Source organism: Nannospalax galili, unplaced genomic scaffold, assembly GCF_000622305.1.
Source record: "Nannospalax galili isolate Female #2095 unplaced genomic scaffold, S.galili_v1.0 scaffold833, whole genome shotgun sequence".
NCBI classification, from domain to species: Eukaryota; Metazoa; Chordata; class Mammalia; order Rodentia; family Spalacidae; genus Nannospalax; species Nannospalax galili.
In genome coordinates, this window is record NW_008333374.1 from 150,026 (window position 1) to 165,865 (window position 15,840).

At 50.2% G+C, this 15,840-nt stretch overlaps 2 protein-coding genes across 2 annotated transcripts in view; one reads left to right on the forward strand and one right to left on the reverse strand.

Annotated features, from left to right (window-relative positions):
• Positions 1-5,061, forward strand: part of Hpn (hepsin) — a 19,011-nt gene extending 13,950 nt beyond the window's left edge. Inside the window, exons 6-14 of the mRNA XM_008827989.3 lie at positions 642-771; positions 842-964; positions 1,070-1,110; positions 1,515-1,680; positions 1,771-1,961; positions 3,607-3,702; positions 3,867-4,009; positions 4,137-4,301; positions 4,730-5,061. Of these exons, the coding sequence (XP_008826211.1) occupies positions 642-771; positions 842-964; positions 1,070-1,110; positions 1,515-1,680; positions 1,771-1,961; positions 3,607-3,702; positions 3,867-4,009; positions 4,137-4,301; positions 4,730-4,768 (1,094 nt within the window). The 3' untranslated portion in view covers positions 4,769-5,061. The remainder of the gene's footprint in view (positions 1-641; positions 772-841; positions 965-1,069; positions 1,111-1,514; positions 1,681-1,770; positions 1,962-3,606; positions 3,703-3,866; positions 4,010-4,136; positions 4,302-4,729) is intronic.
• Positions 5,062-10,442: 5,381 nt separating this feature from the next.
• Positions 10,443-15,840, reverse strand: part of Lgi4 (leucine rich repeat LGI family member 4) — a 37,629-nt gene continuing 32,231 nt past the window's right edge. Inside the window, exon 11 of the transcript XR_003848714.1 lies at positions 10,443-12,191. The gene's annotated coding sequence lies outside the window, so the exon portion shown is untranslated. The remainder of the gene's footprint in view (positions 12,192-15,840) is intronic.

A 15,840-nucleotide genomic window follows, 5' to 3' on the forward strand; every position in this document is an offset into this window, starting at 1 on the left:
TATATATATATATATCCAGTCAATGCTTGAGCAATTGAAATTACCCAGTATGCTCTCCTTGGAGCATATTAACATTCAAGGATCTGACAAGTCCTGTGGAAAAATGATTCCTCCTCCCCATTTTTTATAGTATCTATGTAGCCCAGACTGGCCTTGAACTCACAATCTTCTTGTCTGGGCTTCTGAGTGTGAGGATTACTCACATCTGCTCTTCTTACCATCTCTTCTTCCTCTTCCTTTTCTTCCTTCTCCATCATTTATTTAAATGTTTTGACAACCTAGTGAGTTAGATAAGGATCTTCGGGCTCCTTCTGGGGGTTCCCCAAGCCTGGCTGCAGCAAGAGAAGATATCTGGGCTTACCTCTGTGTTAAGAGAGATGACCCAACTCAGACCCACCCTCCCATTTCCTCTCTTGTGAAGTCAGATGGAATTATTTCCCGAGCCCTGATAATTCAAGTTCCAGCAGCTTAGGAATTCCAGTGGTGAGAGATGGTCCCTGTCACTGGTACCACCTAACCCAGTGTTCAGTGATGATGCCACCACTGGGCAGTGAAGGGTGTAAGTAGAGCCCCAGGGCTACAGATGGGCTGCAGGTCAGGAGGCCACTGTGGGACCCAGGCCTGGCCCTGTCACCCTGCAGTGCAGGTCAGCCCTGGGGATGCAAGGCTGGCTGTGTTTGACAAGACCGAGGGGACGTGGAGGCTGCTGTGCTCCTCACGATCCAACGCCAGGGTGGCAGGGCTCGGCTGCGAGGAGATGGGCTTTGTCAGGTAACTGAACTACTGGGCCAGGGGGCGGGGGGTGTGTGCATGATGTGGCTCTGACTAGTGCCCCTCACAGGGCCCTGGCACACTCAGAGCTGGACGTGCAGACTGCTGGTGCCAATGGTACATCCGGTTTCTTTTGTGTGGATGAGGGCCGCCTGCCCGTGGCCCGAAGGCTGATGGAGGTCATCTCTGTGTGGTAAGCAGGGTGACTTCGGGTGGCACTGGGCCCCTGGCACCCTCCGTCATCTTAACTGGTCCCCCCCGTGGTTTGTTTCTCTATCCCCAACCCCATGTCTCACAGTGACTGTCCCAGAGGCCGTTTTGTGACGACCATCTGCCAAGGTGAGATTCCACCTCAGACCCTCCCATAGATGCCAGCCAGGTCTTAGACCCCAGGGCAGAGTGTGTCCCCCAAACTTCCTAGGGCAGGGTTGTCCCCTGCCAGACTCCCCAAGGTAGGGCATGCCTGCCAAGGTCAGGGTCATGTCCCTTCAAACTCACCAAGGCAGGGTGTATCCTCCCCAAACTGCCCAGAGCAGGGCCAGGTTCCCCCAAACTGCCCTGAGCAGGCTATGTTCCCTCAAACTGTCAGAGCCAGGTTATGTCTGCTCAAACTGCCCATGGGGTAGAAGCCATATCTTCAGTCTGCCATGTAGGGCTGTCTCCCCCCTGATCCCTGGTGATACATCCATATTCTGGAGCCTGGGTCCCTCCCATTCAGATCCCACCCTGCCCCCTTTCCACAGACTGTGGCCGCCGAAAGCTGCCGGTGGACCGCATTGTGGGGGGCCAGGACAGCAGCCTGGGCAGGTGGCCCTGGCAGGTCAGCCTGCGCTACGATGGGGCCCACCTCTGCGGAGGATCCCTGCTGTCGGGGGACTGGGTGCTGACAGCTGCACACTGCTTCCCAGAGTGAGTGCCCTCCACGGTGCCACCGGGGTTGAGGCAGGGGAGAAGCCAGCAGAGACCAGGCCTATGAACCTGTCCTTGCTGTCCCGGCAGGCGGAACCGGGTTCTGTCTCGATGGCGAGTGTTTGCTGGTGCTGTGGCCCGGACTTCACCCCACGGTGTGCAACTGGGGGTTCAGGCTGTGGTCTACCACAGGGGCTACCTTCCCTTTCGAGACCCCACCAGCGAAGAAAACAGTAATGACATTGCTCTGGTCCACCTCTCCAGCCCTCTGCCCCTCACAGGTGAGTCTGGAGGCCCAGCCTTAGTAGAGGGGACTCCAGAGACCCTGGGGGCCAAGAAGGAACAGGGGTAGAGCAGAGTAAATCCATCCTTTGGTCTCCACAGTAATAATGGACTGGTCTTAAGGGAGCACAAACTGGAATGAACTATAAATGATTGGACAGTCACCTCAGACAACCGTGTGGCACTTCCCAGAAAGTTAAAGTCATTGTCTCACCCAATGATTTCTTTCCTATACCCAAGAGAAGGGATATAGATACTCACACAGAAAACGGTACATCAGTGTTCCTATAACATTTGTAGTCATAATAATGGGAACGGTGTTGCACACCTGGAATCCCAGTACTCATGAGGTAGAGGCAGGAAGATCGGGAGTTCAAAGCCAGCCTTGGCTATATAGTGAGTCTGAGGCCAGCCTGAGCTATATGAGACATGGTCTCAAAAGCAAAAACAGAAAAACCAGAAGGGGAGCTAGCAGTGACTCAGGTAGGAGAGGAGGTCGGGGTGGGAATGTGGAGATGATGCGACTGGAGGTTTGTTTTGTGGGGGGATGCAGTGGTAATGGGTGTACCTATGTGGGACTACACCAAGGCCGTCAACCTGTACACTTCAACACAGAGAATTGTATGACATGTGAGTTATATATTCCATAAAGCTAAGTAAAGATACCTCAGTAAATCTGTGACCACACCCTCCCCCTAAATAAGTGGATTGAATTGAGATGTAAAATTAAGGAGTCTGGTGAGGCAGGCGTGGTGGGGCATGCCTGTCATCCCAGCACTTGGGGCAGCTGAGGCTAAAAGATCATGAGTTGGAGGCCAGCCTGCACTGTATCGCAAGACCCTGTCTCAAAAAACCAAAAATAAGTAAGAATAAAAAGGAAATAAATACAAGCCAGAGTAGTACGCAGGGACCAAATACAGCTATGTGTTGCATAAAATTGTTTTGGTCAGAAAGTATCTATGTGACTGCGGTCCTGTGAGATAAGACGGCCTCCTGACGTCACAGCCACCTTACTTTTTATGAAGGACACTCTTAGGATGTGTGTACAATGACAAAATCACCTGAGGATACGTTTCTCTGGGGTATTATTACGGTGCCCAGTCTATATCGAGGCTCTGAGGCTGAGGCAGCCTGAGTCACCACCAAGAGAGTGGTGAAGGCTGCCAGGACAGCTTGCCTGCATTGCACACTGCACAAGGATACACCCGTCACCTTAGACGTCCCATCTTAGGGGTGCTAAGCTCAGAGAACGCCTGTGTGTCAAATACAATGCTTTTCTGAAGATGGGGATCAAGGGTCTCAAAATAGGGGTGTATTTTCCTGTTTCTTGCCTCTAGGCTGGGGGGTAGCCCTGTGGTTAAGAGAACGGGTTTGGGAATCAAGTAACCTGGGTTCCAATTCATTGACTTGTATGAGACTTGGCTTCTGTCTCTTCTGGGACTAAGGTCAATGATGTCACCTCCCTAGGAAGATGGGAGATGAAAGGAAATGATTCAGGAAAGTGGCCCATACACAGGGAGATGAAAGTTCTTATAGGCTAGGAAAGCATGCACTGGGGGCATGTGGAGGTGATGAGGTGGCTAGACAGCTGTGTCCCAGGTGGGGCAGGCCAGCAGGGGCTAGACCGTTTAGTCCCTTTTACAGAATACATCCAGCCTGTGTGTCTCCCCGCTGCGGGCCAGGACCTGGTGGACGGCAAGATCTGCACTGTGACAGGCTGGGGTAACACACAGTACTATGGTGAGTCCTGAGTCCTGCCTGTCACGCCACCAGGAGGGATCCTGAGCAGCTCTAGGGGAGGGTGGGAGGACTGGATGAACCCCACAGGGACCCCATAAGGCATGGGATGGGCCCCAGGAAGAAGAGCTTGCTCCCCAGCTCTGGCCACTTTACCCCCTACCCAGGCCAGCAGGCTGTGGTGCTCCAAGAGGCCCGGGTCCCCATCATCAGCAACGAGGTCTGCAACAGCCCCGACTTCTATGGGAATCAGATCAAACCCAAGATGTTCTGTGCTGGCTACCCCGAGGGCGGTATTGATGCCTGCCAGGTGAGGGACTGTGTGAGTGTAGCACGGGGGTCCACCACTCTAGAGGAGTCAGGGCAATGGGAATGGGGCTCCCCACTAGAGTCATCGTGGCCTCCAGATAGGTGTCCTGTTCCCCCACCACCACCAGGGTGACAGCGGTGGTCCCTTCGTGTGTGAGGACAGCATCTCTGGGACTTCTCGATGGCGGTTGTGTGGCATTGTGAGCTGGGGGACAGGCTGTGCCTTGGCCCAGAAGCCGGGCGTGTACACCAAAGTCACTGACTTCCGAGAGTGGATCTTCCAGGCCATAAAGGTGAGCTGGCCCAGCTTGAGACTGCCCGGAACTCTAATACGAAAGACAGGGGCTGGAGAGATGGCTCAGCAGTTAAGAGCCCTGGCTGCTCTTGCAGAGGACCCGGGTTTGATTCCCAGCACCCACATGACAGCTCACAACCGTCTGTAACTTCAGTTCCAGGCAATCCAATGCCGTCTTCTGGCCTCTTGGCACTGTACACGCATGGCACACTTACATACATGCAGGCAAAACTTACATATAATAAAAATAAGTAAATCCCCCCAAAATTTTAAAAGGCAGAAGTCTGGGGGAGACTAGTACTCAGACCTACCAGAGGCCCTCCCTAGAGAACAGATGGATTCTAACCAGCTTCTGAGAGTGGATACTAATTACAGGGTGTTAGGAGAAGCATCTCAGAGCTTAGAAGCCCATGGCTCTTTCCCCAGACTCACTCCGAAGCCAGTGGCATGGTGACCCAGCCCTGACCCCCATCTCCTCGTTGCTCTGCGCTGCCCACGCCTCCAGGGCCCAAGTTGGTCTCGGGGCTTCAGCCCCCCACGGAAGGCTCCATCCTGGGCCTGGGATGGAACAGTTTTCTTCTTGGGCCCAGTCTACAGGTCCAAGGACACCTCTTCCACAGTGGCTGGCCCATTCAGTACTGGGGTTGCTTAGCCTCACCCTCCCACATCCATGTAAATATTACTCTGCCCTCTGGGGGCTCCTGTCCAGGCATCCCATGGCAGGATGCTCTTTAAATAATAAAGGTGGTTTTGATTAATGGGTCTGTTAATTTCAAACTTAAACAGCAATGTGGACATTTTGTGGGGGAGCACAGAGGAATGAGGGCTTGACACAAATCAAGCAAGAAGTGTGGTCCCTCAATTCCCACCAGCTTGAAGAAGACTCAAGCCAGATTTGATGCTCAGGCCTATACCTCAACACTTGGGAAGCTGAGGTAGGATCACTTAGAAGTTAAAGGCTAGCCTAGGCTACATACTGAGTTACAGAGTGAGACCCTGTCTCAAAAAAACACACAAACAAACAAAACAATGGGTGATAGAGAGATAGCTCAGTGGTTAAGAGAACTGGTTACAGTGGGTGTGGTGGCTCACGCTTTTAATCCCAGCACTTGGGAGCCAGAGGCAGATGGATCTCTGTGAGTTCAAGGATAGCCTGGTCTACATAGTGAGCTCCAGGCCAGCCGAGGGATAGGGAGACAAAAGATAAACACTGGTTACTCTTGCAGAGGGCTCAGGTTCAATTCCCAGTACCCACATGGAGACTAACAACTGTCCGTAACTCCAGTTCTAGGGGATTCCAAAACCTTTTTCTGACCTCTGAGGGCATTGCATGACATGGGTGCACTTACATACATGCAGGCAATGCACTCATACACATAAAATAAAAATAATAAATAAAATATATTTTAAAAAAGAAAGAACAAAACCAGGCATGGTGGTGCATACCTTTAATCTCAGCACTTGGGAGGGAGAGGCAGGTGGATCTATATGAGATAGAGGTCAGCCTGGTCTACATAGTGAGTTCCAGGCCAGCTGGGGCTACAGGGAGACCCTGTCTCAAAAAAACAAACAAAACCCCAAAAAGAAGGACGAGGAGGAGGAGGAGGAAGAGGGAGGATTTAAAATACCCAGGAGAACCTGACTTCAGGTACTGCTCAGTTCAGCTGCTCTCAAATCTCCTTTACTCTGTCAGGTTCATTTCCTAGCAAGCCTCCCTATAAAGAGAATCTAAATACACTCCACCTGTACATAAACCCCAGGCACATGGACCAGGTTCTCAGCATCAGTGAAAAAGAAACACCTCTTTTAAAAAATATTTTATTAGTTTTTAATTATTTTATGTGTATGAGTGCCTGAATGTATGTAAGCGCGCCAGTGCTGTAGAATGCCTGTGAAGGTCAGAAGAGGGTTTTGGATTCCCCTGGAACTGGAGTTACAGGCGGTTGTTAGCCACTGTGTGGGTGCTGGGGATCAAACCTGGGTCCTCTGCAAGAGTAGCCAGTGCCCTTAACCGCTGAGTCAACTCTCCAGCCCCAAGAAACACTTCTTTCACAGTAACCTTGAAAGAAAAATGTCCCAACAAAGCCCAGCCTTAACGGTCAGTTGAGACGTGTACGTGTCCAATCAGCAAACACCTGAGGTGCAGTCTGGGCACAGGTGGCCCAGGCCTTCAGAGCCACATGAACTGAGTGAGGGAGATTCTTCGAAGGAAAATAAAAAGCTGTTTCCAGAAAAAGTGGACATAGATGCCCAATGAACAACAAAAAGGCATCCGTTTTGGGGCCAACAAAAATTAAAGTCCTGTGGGACAGAGACAGGGGCAACCTGCCTCTTGAGTTCAGTTTGAGACCCCACCTCTTCCTGGGTGGGGGCTGGGCTCTGAGGGGCTTAATCTCAGCTTTTCTTGGGGGAGGTTCCCTCCCCCTCCTCTTCCCTGCCTCTCCCCATATCTGCAGACCTTTGTTGTAGCCTGGAGAGCCACCAGGGGGTGCTACTGCCCCTCCACTGTGAGCACTGAAAGGCGGTGGCTGTCAGTCACTAGCGCTACAAAAAGAAAAAAGGTGCCCATCATGTATGTTTCTTGTGATTTTTTTCAAAGTCTAATTTTATTTATTTCTTTTTGCTTTTTCTTTTTTGAGAAAGGGTGTCTCTACATAGCCATGGCTCATCTGGAACTCACTATGTAGTCCAGGCTAGCCTTGAATATATGATAATCCTTTTGCCTCAGCCTCCCAAGTGCTGGGGATTGACCAGCACTGGGGTGACCAGGTCCAGTGTCCCGTAATCTGTTTTTTAAAAATTATTTATTTATTTTAATTTTATGTGTATGAGTGTTTTGCCTGCATGTATGTAAGTGCACCTGTGCACGCAAGGCCTAGGGAGGTAGAAGTGTCAGATCCCCTAGAACTGGAGTTACAGGCAATTGTTAGTCAGTGCTGTTAACCACTGAACTATCTTTCTAGTCCTTAGCTTCTTGTAATCTTAACTGATTAAAAATAGGAACTCATGGGACTGAAGAGATGGCTCAGTGGTTAAGAGCACTGGCTGCTCTTGCAGAGGACCCAGGTTCAGTTCCCAGCACCCACATGATCGCTAACAACCATCGGTAACTCTAGTTCCAGGGGAATCTTATGCCTTCTTCTGACCTCCTCGGGCATTGCACGACACTGATGCACTTACATACGTGCAGGCAATGCACTCATACATGTAAAATAAAAATAAATAAAATATTTTTAAAATGTAAAAGAGTAAATTTAAGCCAAGTAAGATGGTGCACACTTGGAATCCCAACACTCAGGAGATAGGAGGATTGTGAATTTGAAGCCAGCCTGGGAGAGAGAGAGAGAGATTTGAAAACTCAAGATCAATTCCGCCTATGGAAAAAGAATCATGGATCAGCAACACAGCCAGAGAACAGGCAGGCGCTATTATTGCTCTTTCTGGAATAACTACTTTCTTGGGGCCTCCCCTCCCAGCATAGCACCCCACATTTCCTTGCACTAGGCCCCGCCTCTTAAAGGTTCCACCTCTTAATCCTTGGGGTTGAAGCTTCCAACGTGGGAAGCTGTAAAAAGGCATACCAGATGGAAACCACAGAGGGACGCCAAGAGTCAGTAAGCTGCGCGGCGGGAGAGTGGAGGTTGGCACTCTGAGTTCCTCCGACATCTTCACTCTCTGCCCCCACCATCGCTGTGAGACTCTAATGGGATCAACTGATGGGGTGCCCGGTCTTGGCTTTTCAGCCTCCATTAACCATTTTTCTTTTATCATTCTTGTTCACACTGTTGTGGTTTGTGGGGGTTTTTGTTGTTGTTGTTGTTGTTGTTTATTTTTATTTTATGTATATGCGTATATTACCTGCATGTAGGTAAGTGCACCCGTGTCATGCAATGTCTGCGGAGGTCAGAAGAGGCTGTCAGATCCCTTGGGACTGGAGTTACAGACAGTTGTTAGCTGCCGTGTGGGTGCTGGGATTCGAACTCGGGTCTTCTGCAAGAACAACCAGTATTCTTAACCTCTGAGCCATCTCTCCAGCCCCCAGGTTTTTTTTTTTTGTTTTTTTTTTTTTGTTTTTTTTTTTTTGTTTTTTTTTTTTTGTTTTTTTTTTTTTTGTTTTTGTTGTTGTTTTTTTTTTTTTTTTTGGTTTTTTTGAAACAGGGTCTCCCTGTAGCCACAGCTGGCCTGGATTCACTACAGAGACCAGGCTGGCCTTGAACTCACAGCAATCCACCTGCCTCTGCCTCTTGAATGCTGATATTAAAGGCATGCACCACCATGCCTGGCTTTTTAAAAAGATTTTTATTGATTGATTTTATGTTTATATATATAAAAAAAAAATGTATGCACACCATGTGCATGCAGATGCCCAAAGAGGTCAGAAGAGGGCATCAGATCCTCTGAAGTTACTGGAGGCTGTGAGCCTCCCAACAGGGAACTGGGAACTGAACTTGGGTCCTCTGGAAGAACAGCAAGTGCTCTTAATGACTAAGCCATCTTTCCAACCCCCACACTATTCTTTAAACAGGGTCTCATGTAGCCCAGGCTGGCCCCAAACTCACTACGTAGCTGAGAATGACTGTGAACTCCTGATCTTCCTGCCTCAGCCTCCTGAGTGCTATGATCACAGGCGTATACTGTTTGGGGCTTTTTGTTTGGTTGGTTTGGGTTTTTGAGACAGTATCTCAATATGTAGCTGTATTTGTTTTCATAATGTTGTCACAAAATACCTGACAAAAACAACTTAAGGGAGGAAAGGTTTACTTTGACTTAGGAAACAACAGTCCATCATGGTGGGAAAGGATCAGTGGCTGAAGCAGCTTGGTCCACAGTGGCAGGAGTGGGAGGTGGCAGCTCCTCACATCTTAGTGGACAGGACCGGATGCAGAGTCTGGCTATAACCTCAGAAGGCCCACCCCTAGTGACCCATGTGCCCAGCTAGACTTCCCATTGCAAAGGTCCCACAGCCTCCCAGAACAGCATCACCAGATGAGAACCAAGTGTTACAAACACATGAGACTTTGGTGGCATTTGAGATTCAATCCATAACCATAGCCCAGGCTGGTCTGGAATCTGCTATTCTCTTGCCTTGGCCTCCCAGGTGCTGGGGTAACAGACCTGTACCTCCACACCCAGCTCAAGTCTACTCTTTTGCCTACAGAAAAGCCTCTGGGCGTATCGGAACTGAGGCTCTGTGCATGGTGTGGCCATTGGCATCTTCGCAGTCAAACACAGAGAGAAATGTGTGGTTTCTTCCCTGCACCAGTTCTCTCTCAAGTAGAAACACTGCCTTGATCAACAAGGGCTGTGAAGGCAATTCATTTTACATTCAAAAATAATTGCTGGGAAGGTTCAACTAGCAGAGTACTAGGGAGATGGATTTCAATTTCTGTATAAAAAGCAACGCTGTTCTAATGATGGAAGCTATTCAAGGAGCCGCTGCTCTGCAAAACAAACCGCCCAAACCTAGCAGGGAAGTAATAACCATTGTTAGGTTCTCAGAGTTCTGTGGCAGAGAGAGTTAGACAGGAACAGCTGTGTCTGCTCCATCAAGTCCCAAAGTCAGCTAGGAAATGGAAAGGATGGAGCGATTTGGTGAATATGGGCTGCAGAGGCTTCTGTGTCCCGGCTGGAGGTTGGAGAGCTGGTCTCCACTGGGACCACCAACTCATCTTCTCTCTGAGTTGATTTGAGATTTTTTTCCTATTTTGACTGGCTCAGTATTTTTGCATTGTTTACGAGGTGCCCCAGGGTGCCACAGTGAGTATTTCAGCAGTTTCGTTGACACCCCCAGCCTCATTTCTGCCAGTCTATCAGTCAACACAGCTACCAGCTTGACTGGACTTTACAGGGAGGGGGCAGAGACCGCAACTTTCATTAGAAAAGATGTCAAGGGGCTGGAGAGATGGCTCAGCGGTTAAGAGCACTGACTGCTCTTGCAGAGGACCTGGGTTTGATTCCCAACACCCACATGGCGGCTACGAACCATCCTTAACTCCAGTTCCAGGGGAATTCAAAGCCCTCTTCTGACCTCCGCAGCATCGCACGACACAGGTGCACTCACATACACACAGGCAATACATTCATACGCATAAAATAAAAATAATAAATAAAATATTTAAAAAAAGAAAGTAGAGTGCTTGCCATGCAAGTATGAGGGTCTGAGTTGGATTCCCAGAACACACACAAAAGGCTGGTTACAGTGTGGTATGCGTCTGTGCTGGGGAGATGGAGACGGGACCCCCCCGGAACTCACCTGCCAGCCAACCTAGTCAGATAGGTGAGTGGCAGGTTCAGTCGGGAACCTTGCTGCAGTAGTAATAATAATAATAATAATAATAATAATGCGGAGGATGGTGCAATGGTGCCAAGATTGTTGCACACAGTTGCATAGGTTGTGAACCGCACAAAAACTATGTTTTACCCTAGGATCAAAGGAGATACAGCCCTGTCCTAGGGGAGGGAGGTTTCTGAAGAAACTCTGGGGCTCTGAGAGGTCACAGTTCTGCCCTGAGTATTGTATGCTTGGTGCTGATAATGAGTCTCTCTCTCTCTCTCTCTCTCTCTCTCTGTGCAATGAGGGCTTGTGGGAGCCTTCTGGGGTCTGGAACCATGGAGTCTTGAGAAGCACAGCTGGTGTCCAGGGACCCCAGGGACTCACCTTTGAAGATTTAGTCTTCACAACCCAAGGGGTGGTGGCAGCTGCGTGCACATCATGTCTACTGGGCTGGTCTTTACAGGGTGGGTGGACTGTGTGAACCTCCACCCCACAGCCAGTGTGATTGACAATCCCCGAGGTAAGGGTAAAGACTCCTGGGAAGATACAAGTCAGTTCAAGCAGGGGCTGGGAGCAGACCCTGAAATCCAAGGACAGCATATGTCACATTCCAAAGGTTCTAAGGGAGTCTCAGGCCCTGATGAGGACATGGGCCCATGTGTATTTTCGGGTGAACAGGAGCCAGGCCAGTTTACCACTGGCCTTAGTGTGTGTCCACTTCGGAGTCTTGGGGGGCAGTGTTGTGGACTGATGCTGGCTTTTTAGTCTCCTGTGACTGGTGTCACCATGTATCTGTCATGATACCTGAAAACCTATGCTGGTGGCCTATGTGGCCTGGGTAGAGGGATTCAGGGGAGCCCCTCTGTGTCCTCACTGGCTGCCTCTGTCACACATAACTACAAAGTCCCAAGCTTCCCAAGCTGGTCTCTCTCATGGTCCAGTCCTCTGTGCTCACAACAGGGAGGACAGGTACCAGTCAGCCAGCCTGCTGTAGAATGCTGGTTACATATGACAGGCTCTTCCAGACCTGTCATGAGCCAGCTGGGGACCAAGTATACTCGGAGAACTGAGTCTGTGACCTCTATGCCCTGAGGACAGGTGACACAGATCCTGTGGGGGATAGAAGGGAGCCTCACCCAGCAGTGTCAGGGACACAGCCTATTCGTGCAGGCCTCGGGACACCTAGTGGCTTGTGGCAAATGGCATTTGTCCTGTTTCTCCCCACACTTACTGGCCTCCCCACCACTCCGCATGCCAGACATCCACATGTTACTTCCAGAAAAGCACCTCAGCTCACTGAGTTGACTTCCGTCACCCATGGGTGGTTTCAGTCCTGACTCTTTCAAGTGCTCCAGCCAGGTCATCAGCTCTGTGGTGGCGGCTCTGAGTTGCTTCCCACCCTGTTGGCTCCTCCTGCAGACGAGATTCCTCCTGAACATAACCGGCAGCCACTCAGCTTCTGCTCAGCAGAAAGAATCCCATGGAGGCCTGAACATCAGTTTACAGTGTCCCAGTAGTTTTGATTGGCCCCTTCCTGAATTGGTCATGTGGCCTGCGAACAGGATTCTCCAACTGCTTTCTGCCTGACCAAGGCTCGGCCCCTGGGCAGATGGCCTGACAAGAGAACAGGATGAGGTTAGCAGTGGCAACAGGTACTTGCTAGTGTCCAAAGGACAAATATCCACTTCCCACTGTCCTTGTCATGCTGCCAAGTGATTTTTGTTCAGAGCGTTAAGCAGTCTCAGCAGTCCTTGAAACTGTGTATTTTCAGTACTAAGGATGAAACCCAGAGCCTTGTGCATAGGAGACAAGGTACTTTACCACTGAGCCAAACCCCCAGCCCCTCACTGGGGGATTCTAGACAGGTGCTCTACCACTGACCCACACCCCAGCCCCTCACGGAGGATTCTAGACAGATGGTCTACCACTGACCCACACCCCAGCCCCTCACTGGGGGATTCTAGGTAGGGGCTCTACCACTGAGCCACACCCCCAGCCCCTCACTGGGGGATTCTAGGCAGGGGCTCTACCACTGAGCTACACCCCCAGCCCCTCACTGGTGGATTCTGGACAGGTGCTCTACTATTGAGCCAGGCCCCTAGTCCCTCACTGGAAGATTCTAGACAAGTGCTTTATCACTGAGCCATGCCCCAGCTCCTCACTGGGGGATTCTGGGCAAGTTCTCTATCAGAGATATACCCATAGTTCTTTTTGTATTTTCTAATTTTGAGATAGTTTTGGCAAGTTGTTCTGGCTGACCTTGAACTGTCCACTCTCCTTCCTCAGCTCCCCTCCCACCCCCCCTGCCGTGTAGCCAAGATTACATATTACATTGTCAGCACCATTAAGGACTATCTTCTTTTTTTCTTGATAGGATCTTACTACACAGCCCAGGCTGGCCTCAAACTCACAATCCTCCTGTGTCAGCATCCTACATGCTGGGATTGTAGTTCAGTGTATTCTTGGTTTTTTTTATGTGTATAAGTGTACTGCCTGCATGGTAAGTGCACCCATGTCATGCAGTGCCCATGGAGGTCAGAAGAGGGTGTCAGATCCCCTGGAGCTGGAGTTACAGATGGTTGTTAGCCACTATGTGGATTCTCTGCAAGAGCAGCCAGTGCGCTTAACCACTGAGCCATCTCTCCAGCCCCTCTGTTCTCATTTAAAGTAAGGTATGCTTTACTGTATCGAGGTAAACACAGACTCCAGAGTCAGGCTGCTTTGTGAGAACCCCACTCCTGGGCTTCCTATCTGTGTGTTCTTGGGGAAGTAGTTCAAACTGTGCCTAGGCGTCTCTTAAAAAAAAAAACAACAAAAAAAAAAACCACAAAGCCAAGAACAAGGATGTTGCACGGACTTGTCTCAAAAAAAAAAACCCCCACAAAGCCAAGAACAAGGATGTTGCACGGACTTGTGCAGTTGTGAGCATAACAATGAAGACTCTGGACAACATAATGACCATTGAATGAGGATTCACTGTCGGTGTGAATGACGCTCCCAGTAAAAGGCCAGGTGCAGCAGCACCTCTGTAACTCCAGCACTGGGGGGTAGAGACAGGAGGATGCTGGGCATCTGCAGCCAGCCAGTCTAGCCAAGCGATGAGCTACAGGTTCAAAGAGAGACCCTATCTCAGAAAAACAAGTGTTAAGAGACGGAGGAAGACATCCAAACTTGACCTGTGGTCTCCATAGGTGCACACCCAAGTGTGTGGATCATACATGCGTGCACACAAGCACCCACAATCATACACCACTCAAGACACCATTTTAATTAATTAACTGAGGCAAAGAAAGGATTTGACCTCATTCCTACAGTAGGAAACAGTGAGAGATGTGATCCCAGGCTGCCCAGCCCCAGAATCCTGGGTCTTAACTGTGTCCCTCTGCCACCATTAGACAAAAGGACAGGAAATGCACCCCGGCCACCACTCCATTCTGCTGCATTCGGTGTGGCTGGCAGCCACAGCAGCTCTTTAAACTGAAGTATAAACCTGGGGTGGTGGCACAGGCCTGTCATCCCAGCGGTCGGGAAACTGAGGCAGGAGGAGCATGAGTTCGGGGCCAGCCTCAGCTATGTAGTGAAAACTTGTCCCAAGAAAACAGAAACTCAGAGCTGGGCTTGGTGGCACACACTTTTAATCCTAGCCTCACCAGGGCTACATGGTGAGACCCTGTCTCAAAAACAAAAATAGGGCCTGAAGAGATGGCTCAAAAGTTAAGAGCCATCTGCTCTTGCAGAGGACCCAGGTTTAGTTCCCAGCACCCACATGGTGGCTAATAACTGTTTCTAACTTCTGTTTGTTTCAGCAGACTCAATGCCCTCTTCTGGCCTCCACGGGCATTTCATGGCACTGGTACACTTACATACATGCAGGCAAAGCATTCATACACATAAAAATAAAAATAAGCTGGGTGTGGTGGCACACGTCTTTAACCCCAGCACTCGGGAGGCAGAGGCAGGCAGATCTTTTGGAGTTCAAGGCCCACCTGGTCTACATAGTGAGTTCCAGGCCAGCTGGGACTACAAGGAGACCCTGCCTAAAAAAAAAAAATAAAAAAATAAAAATAAAATAAATCAAAAAATGTAAAACAAACAAACAGAAACTCTGAGTGTGAATACTTTAGTGAAACAAGTGGTTCCTCAGCCTCTGTAGCCACATGCCCAGAACGGCCCTGCCCCCTGGGGGCTGGTGACCACAGAGCTGGACGGCACACGCTGGGAGGCCTGTCCAAGTAGCAGAGATAGAATCTGAAGCTATCCAAGCTGGTTACGGAACCCGATGGCTTTCCCAGGCCGAGGCAGGATGAAAACCATTTTCTCTAGCCTGGAGGTCTTAAACATTCCTAACACAGCACTAGGAACTGTGGAGGCTGGCAGAGAGGGCTGGCAGAAGCTGGTAGGGGCTGGCAGAGGCTTGCAGAAGCTGGCAGTGAGGGCCAGTAGGGACTGGCAGAGGCTACAGTGGGGGAAAAGGGGGAGGCAGGGACTGGTAGAGAGATCTCGCAGGGCAAGAGGCAAGACAGGAGGCCTGGAGGTGGCCCTGCTGAGACCCTGTGATCTCCCAGCTGCTGGCAGGACACTGGGCACGCGGAGCCTTCCAGGGACAGGCCCCACAGGGAGCAGCCCTGCAGAGTTCTGTGTGGTGGCTTTTTCATTTGTTTTTGCAGTGTTGGGGCTGGAACCTGGAATCTCCTGCCCACTAGGGAAAGCATGCTACCATGGAGCCATGCCCTCAGCCCCTCACTGACAGAGTCTAGGTAGGTGCTCCATCACTGAATCATGATCCTAGCCCTGCAGACAAACAGCTTGAGACCCTTTGCCACTGTCCTTGGCACAAGAACTCTGTGACCATCATGACTTTTTAAAAAATATTTTATTTATTATCTTTATTTTATGTGTATGAGTGTATTGCCTGCAAGTGCACCCGTGTTGTGCAATGCCGCGGAGGTCAGAAGAGGACTTCGGATTCCCCTGGAACTGGAGTTAGGGATGGTTCGTAGACACCATGTGGGTGCTGGGAATCGAACCTGGGTCCTCTGCAAGAGCAGTCAGTGCTCTTGACCGCTGAGCCATCTCTCCAGCCCCCCATCATGACTATTACTGTTATCACCACCACCATACCATCACCATCACCACATCACCATCACCACCATTACCACCTTCACCACCGTCATCACCACCACCACCTGCACTACCAGAAGCAACAGCATCACCATCACTACCACCATCATTATCACCACCTTCACACCACCAGCATCATCAC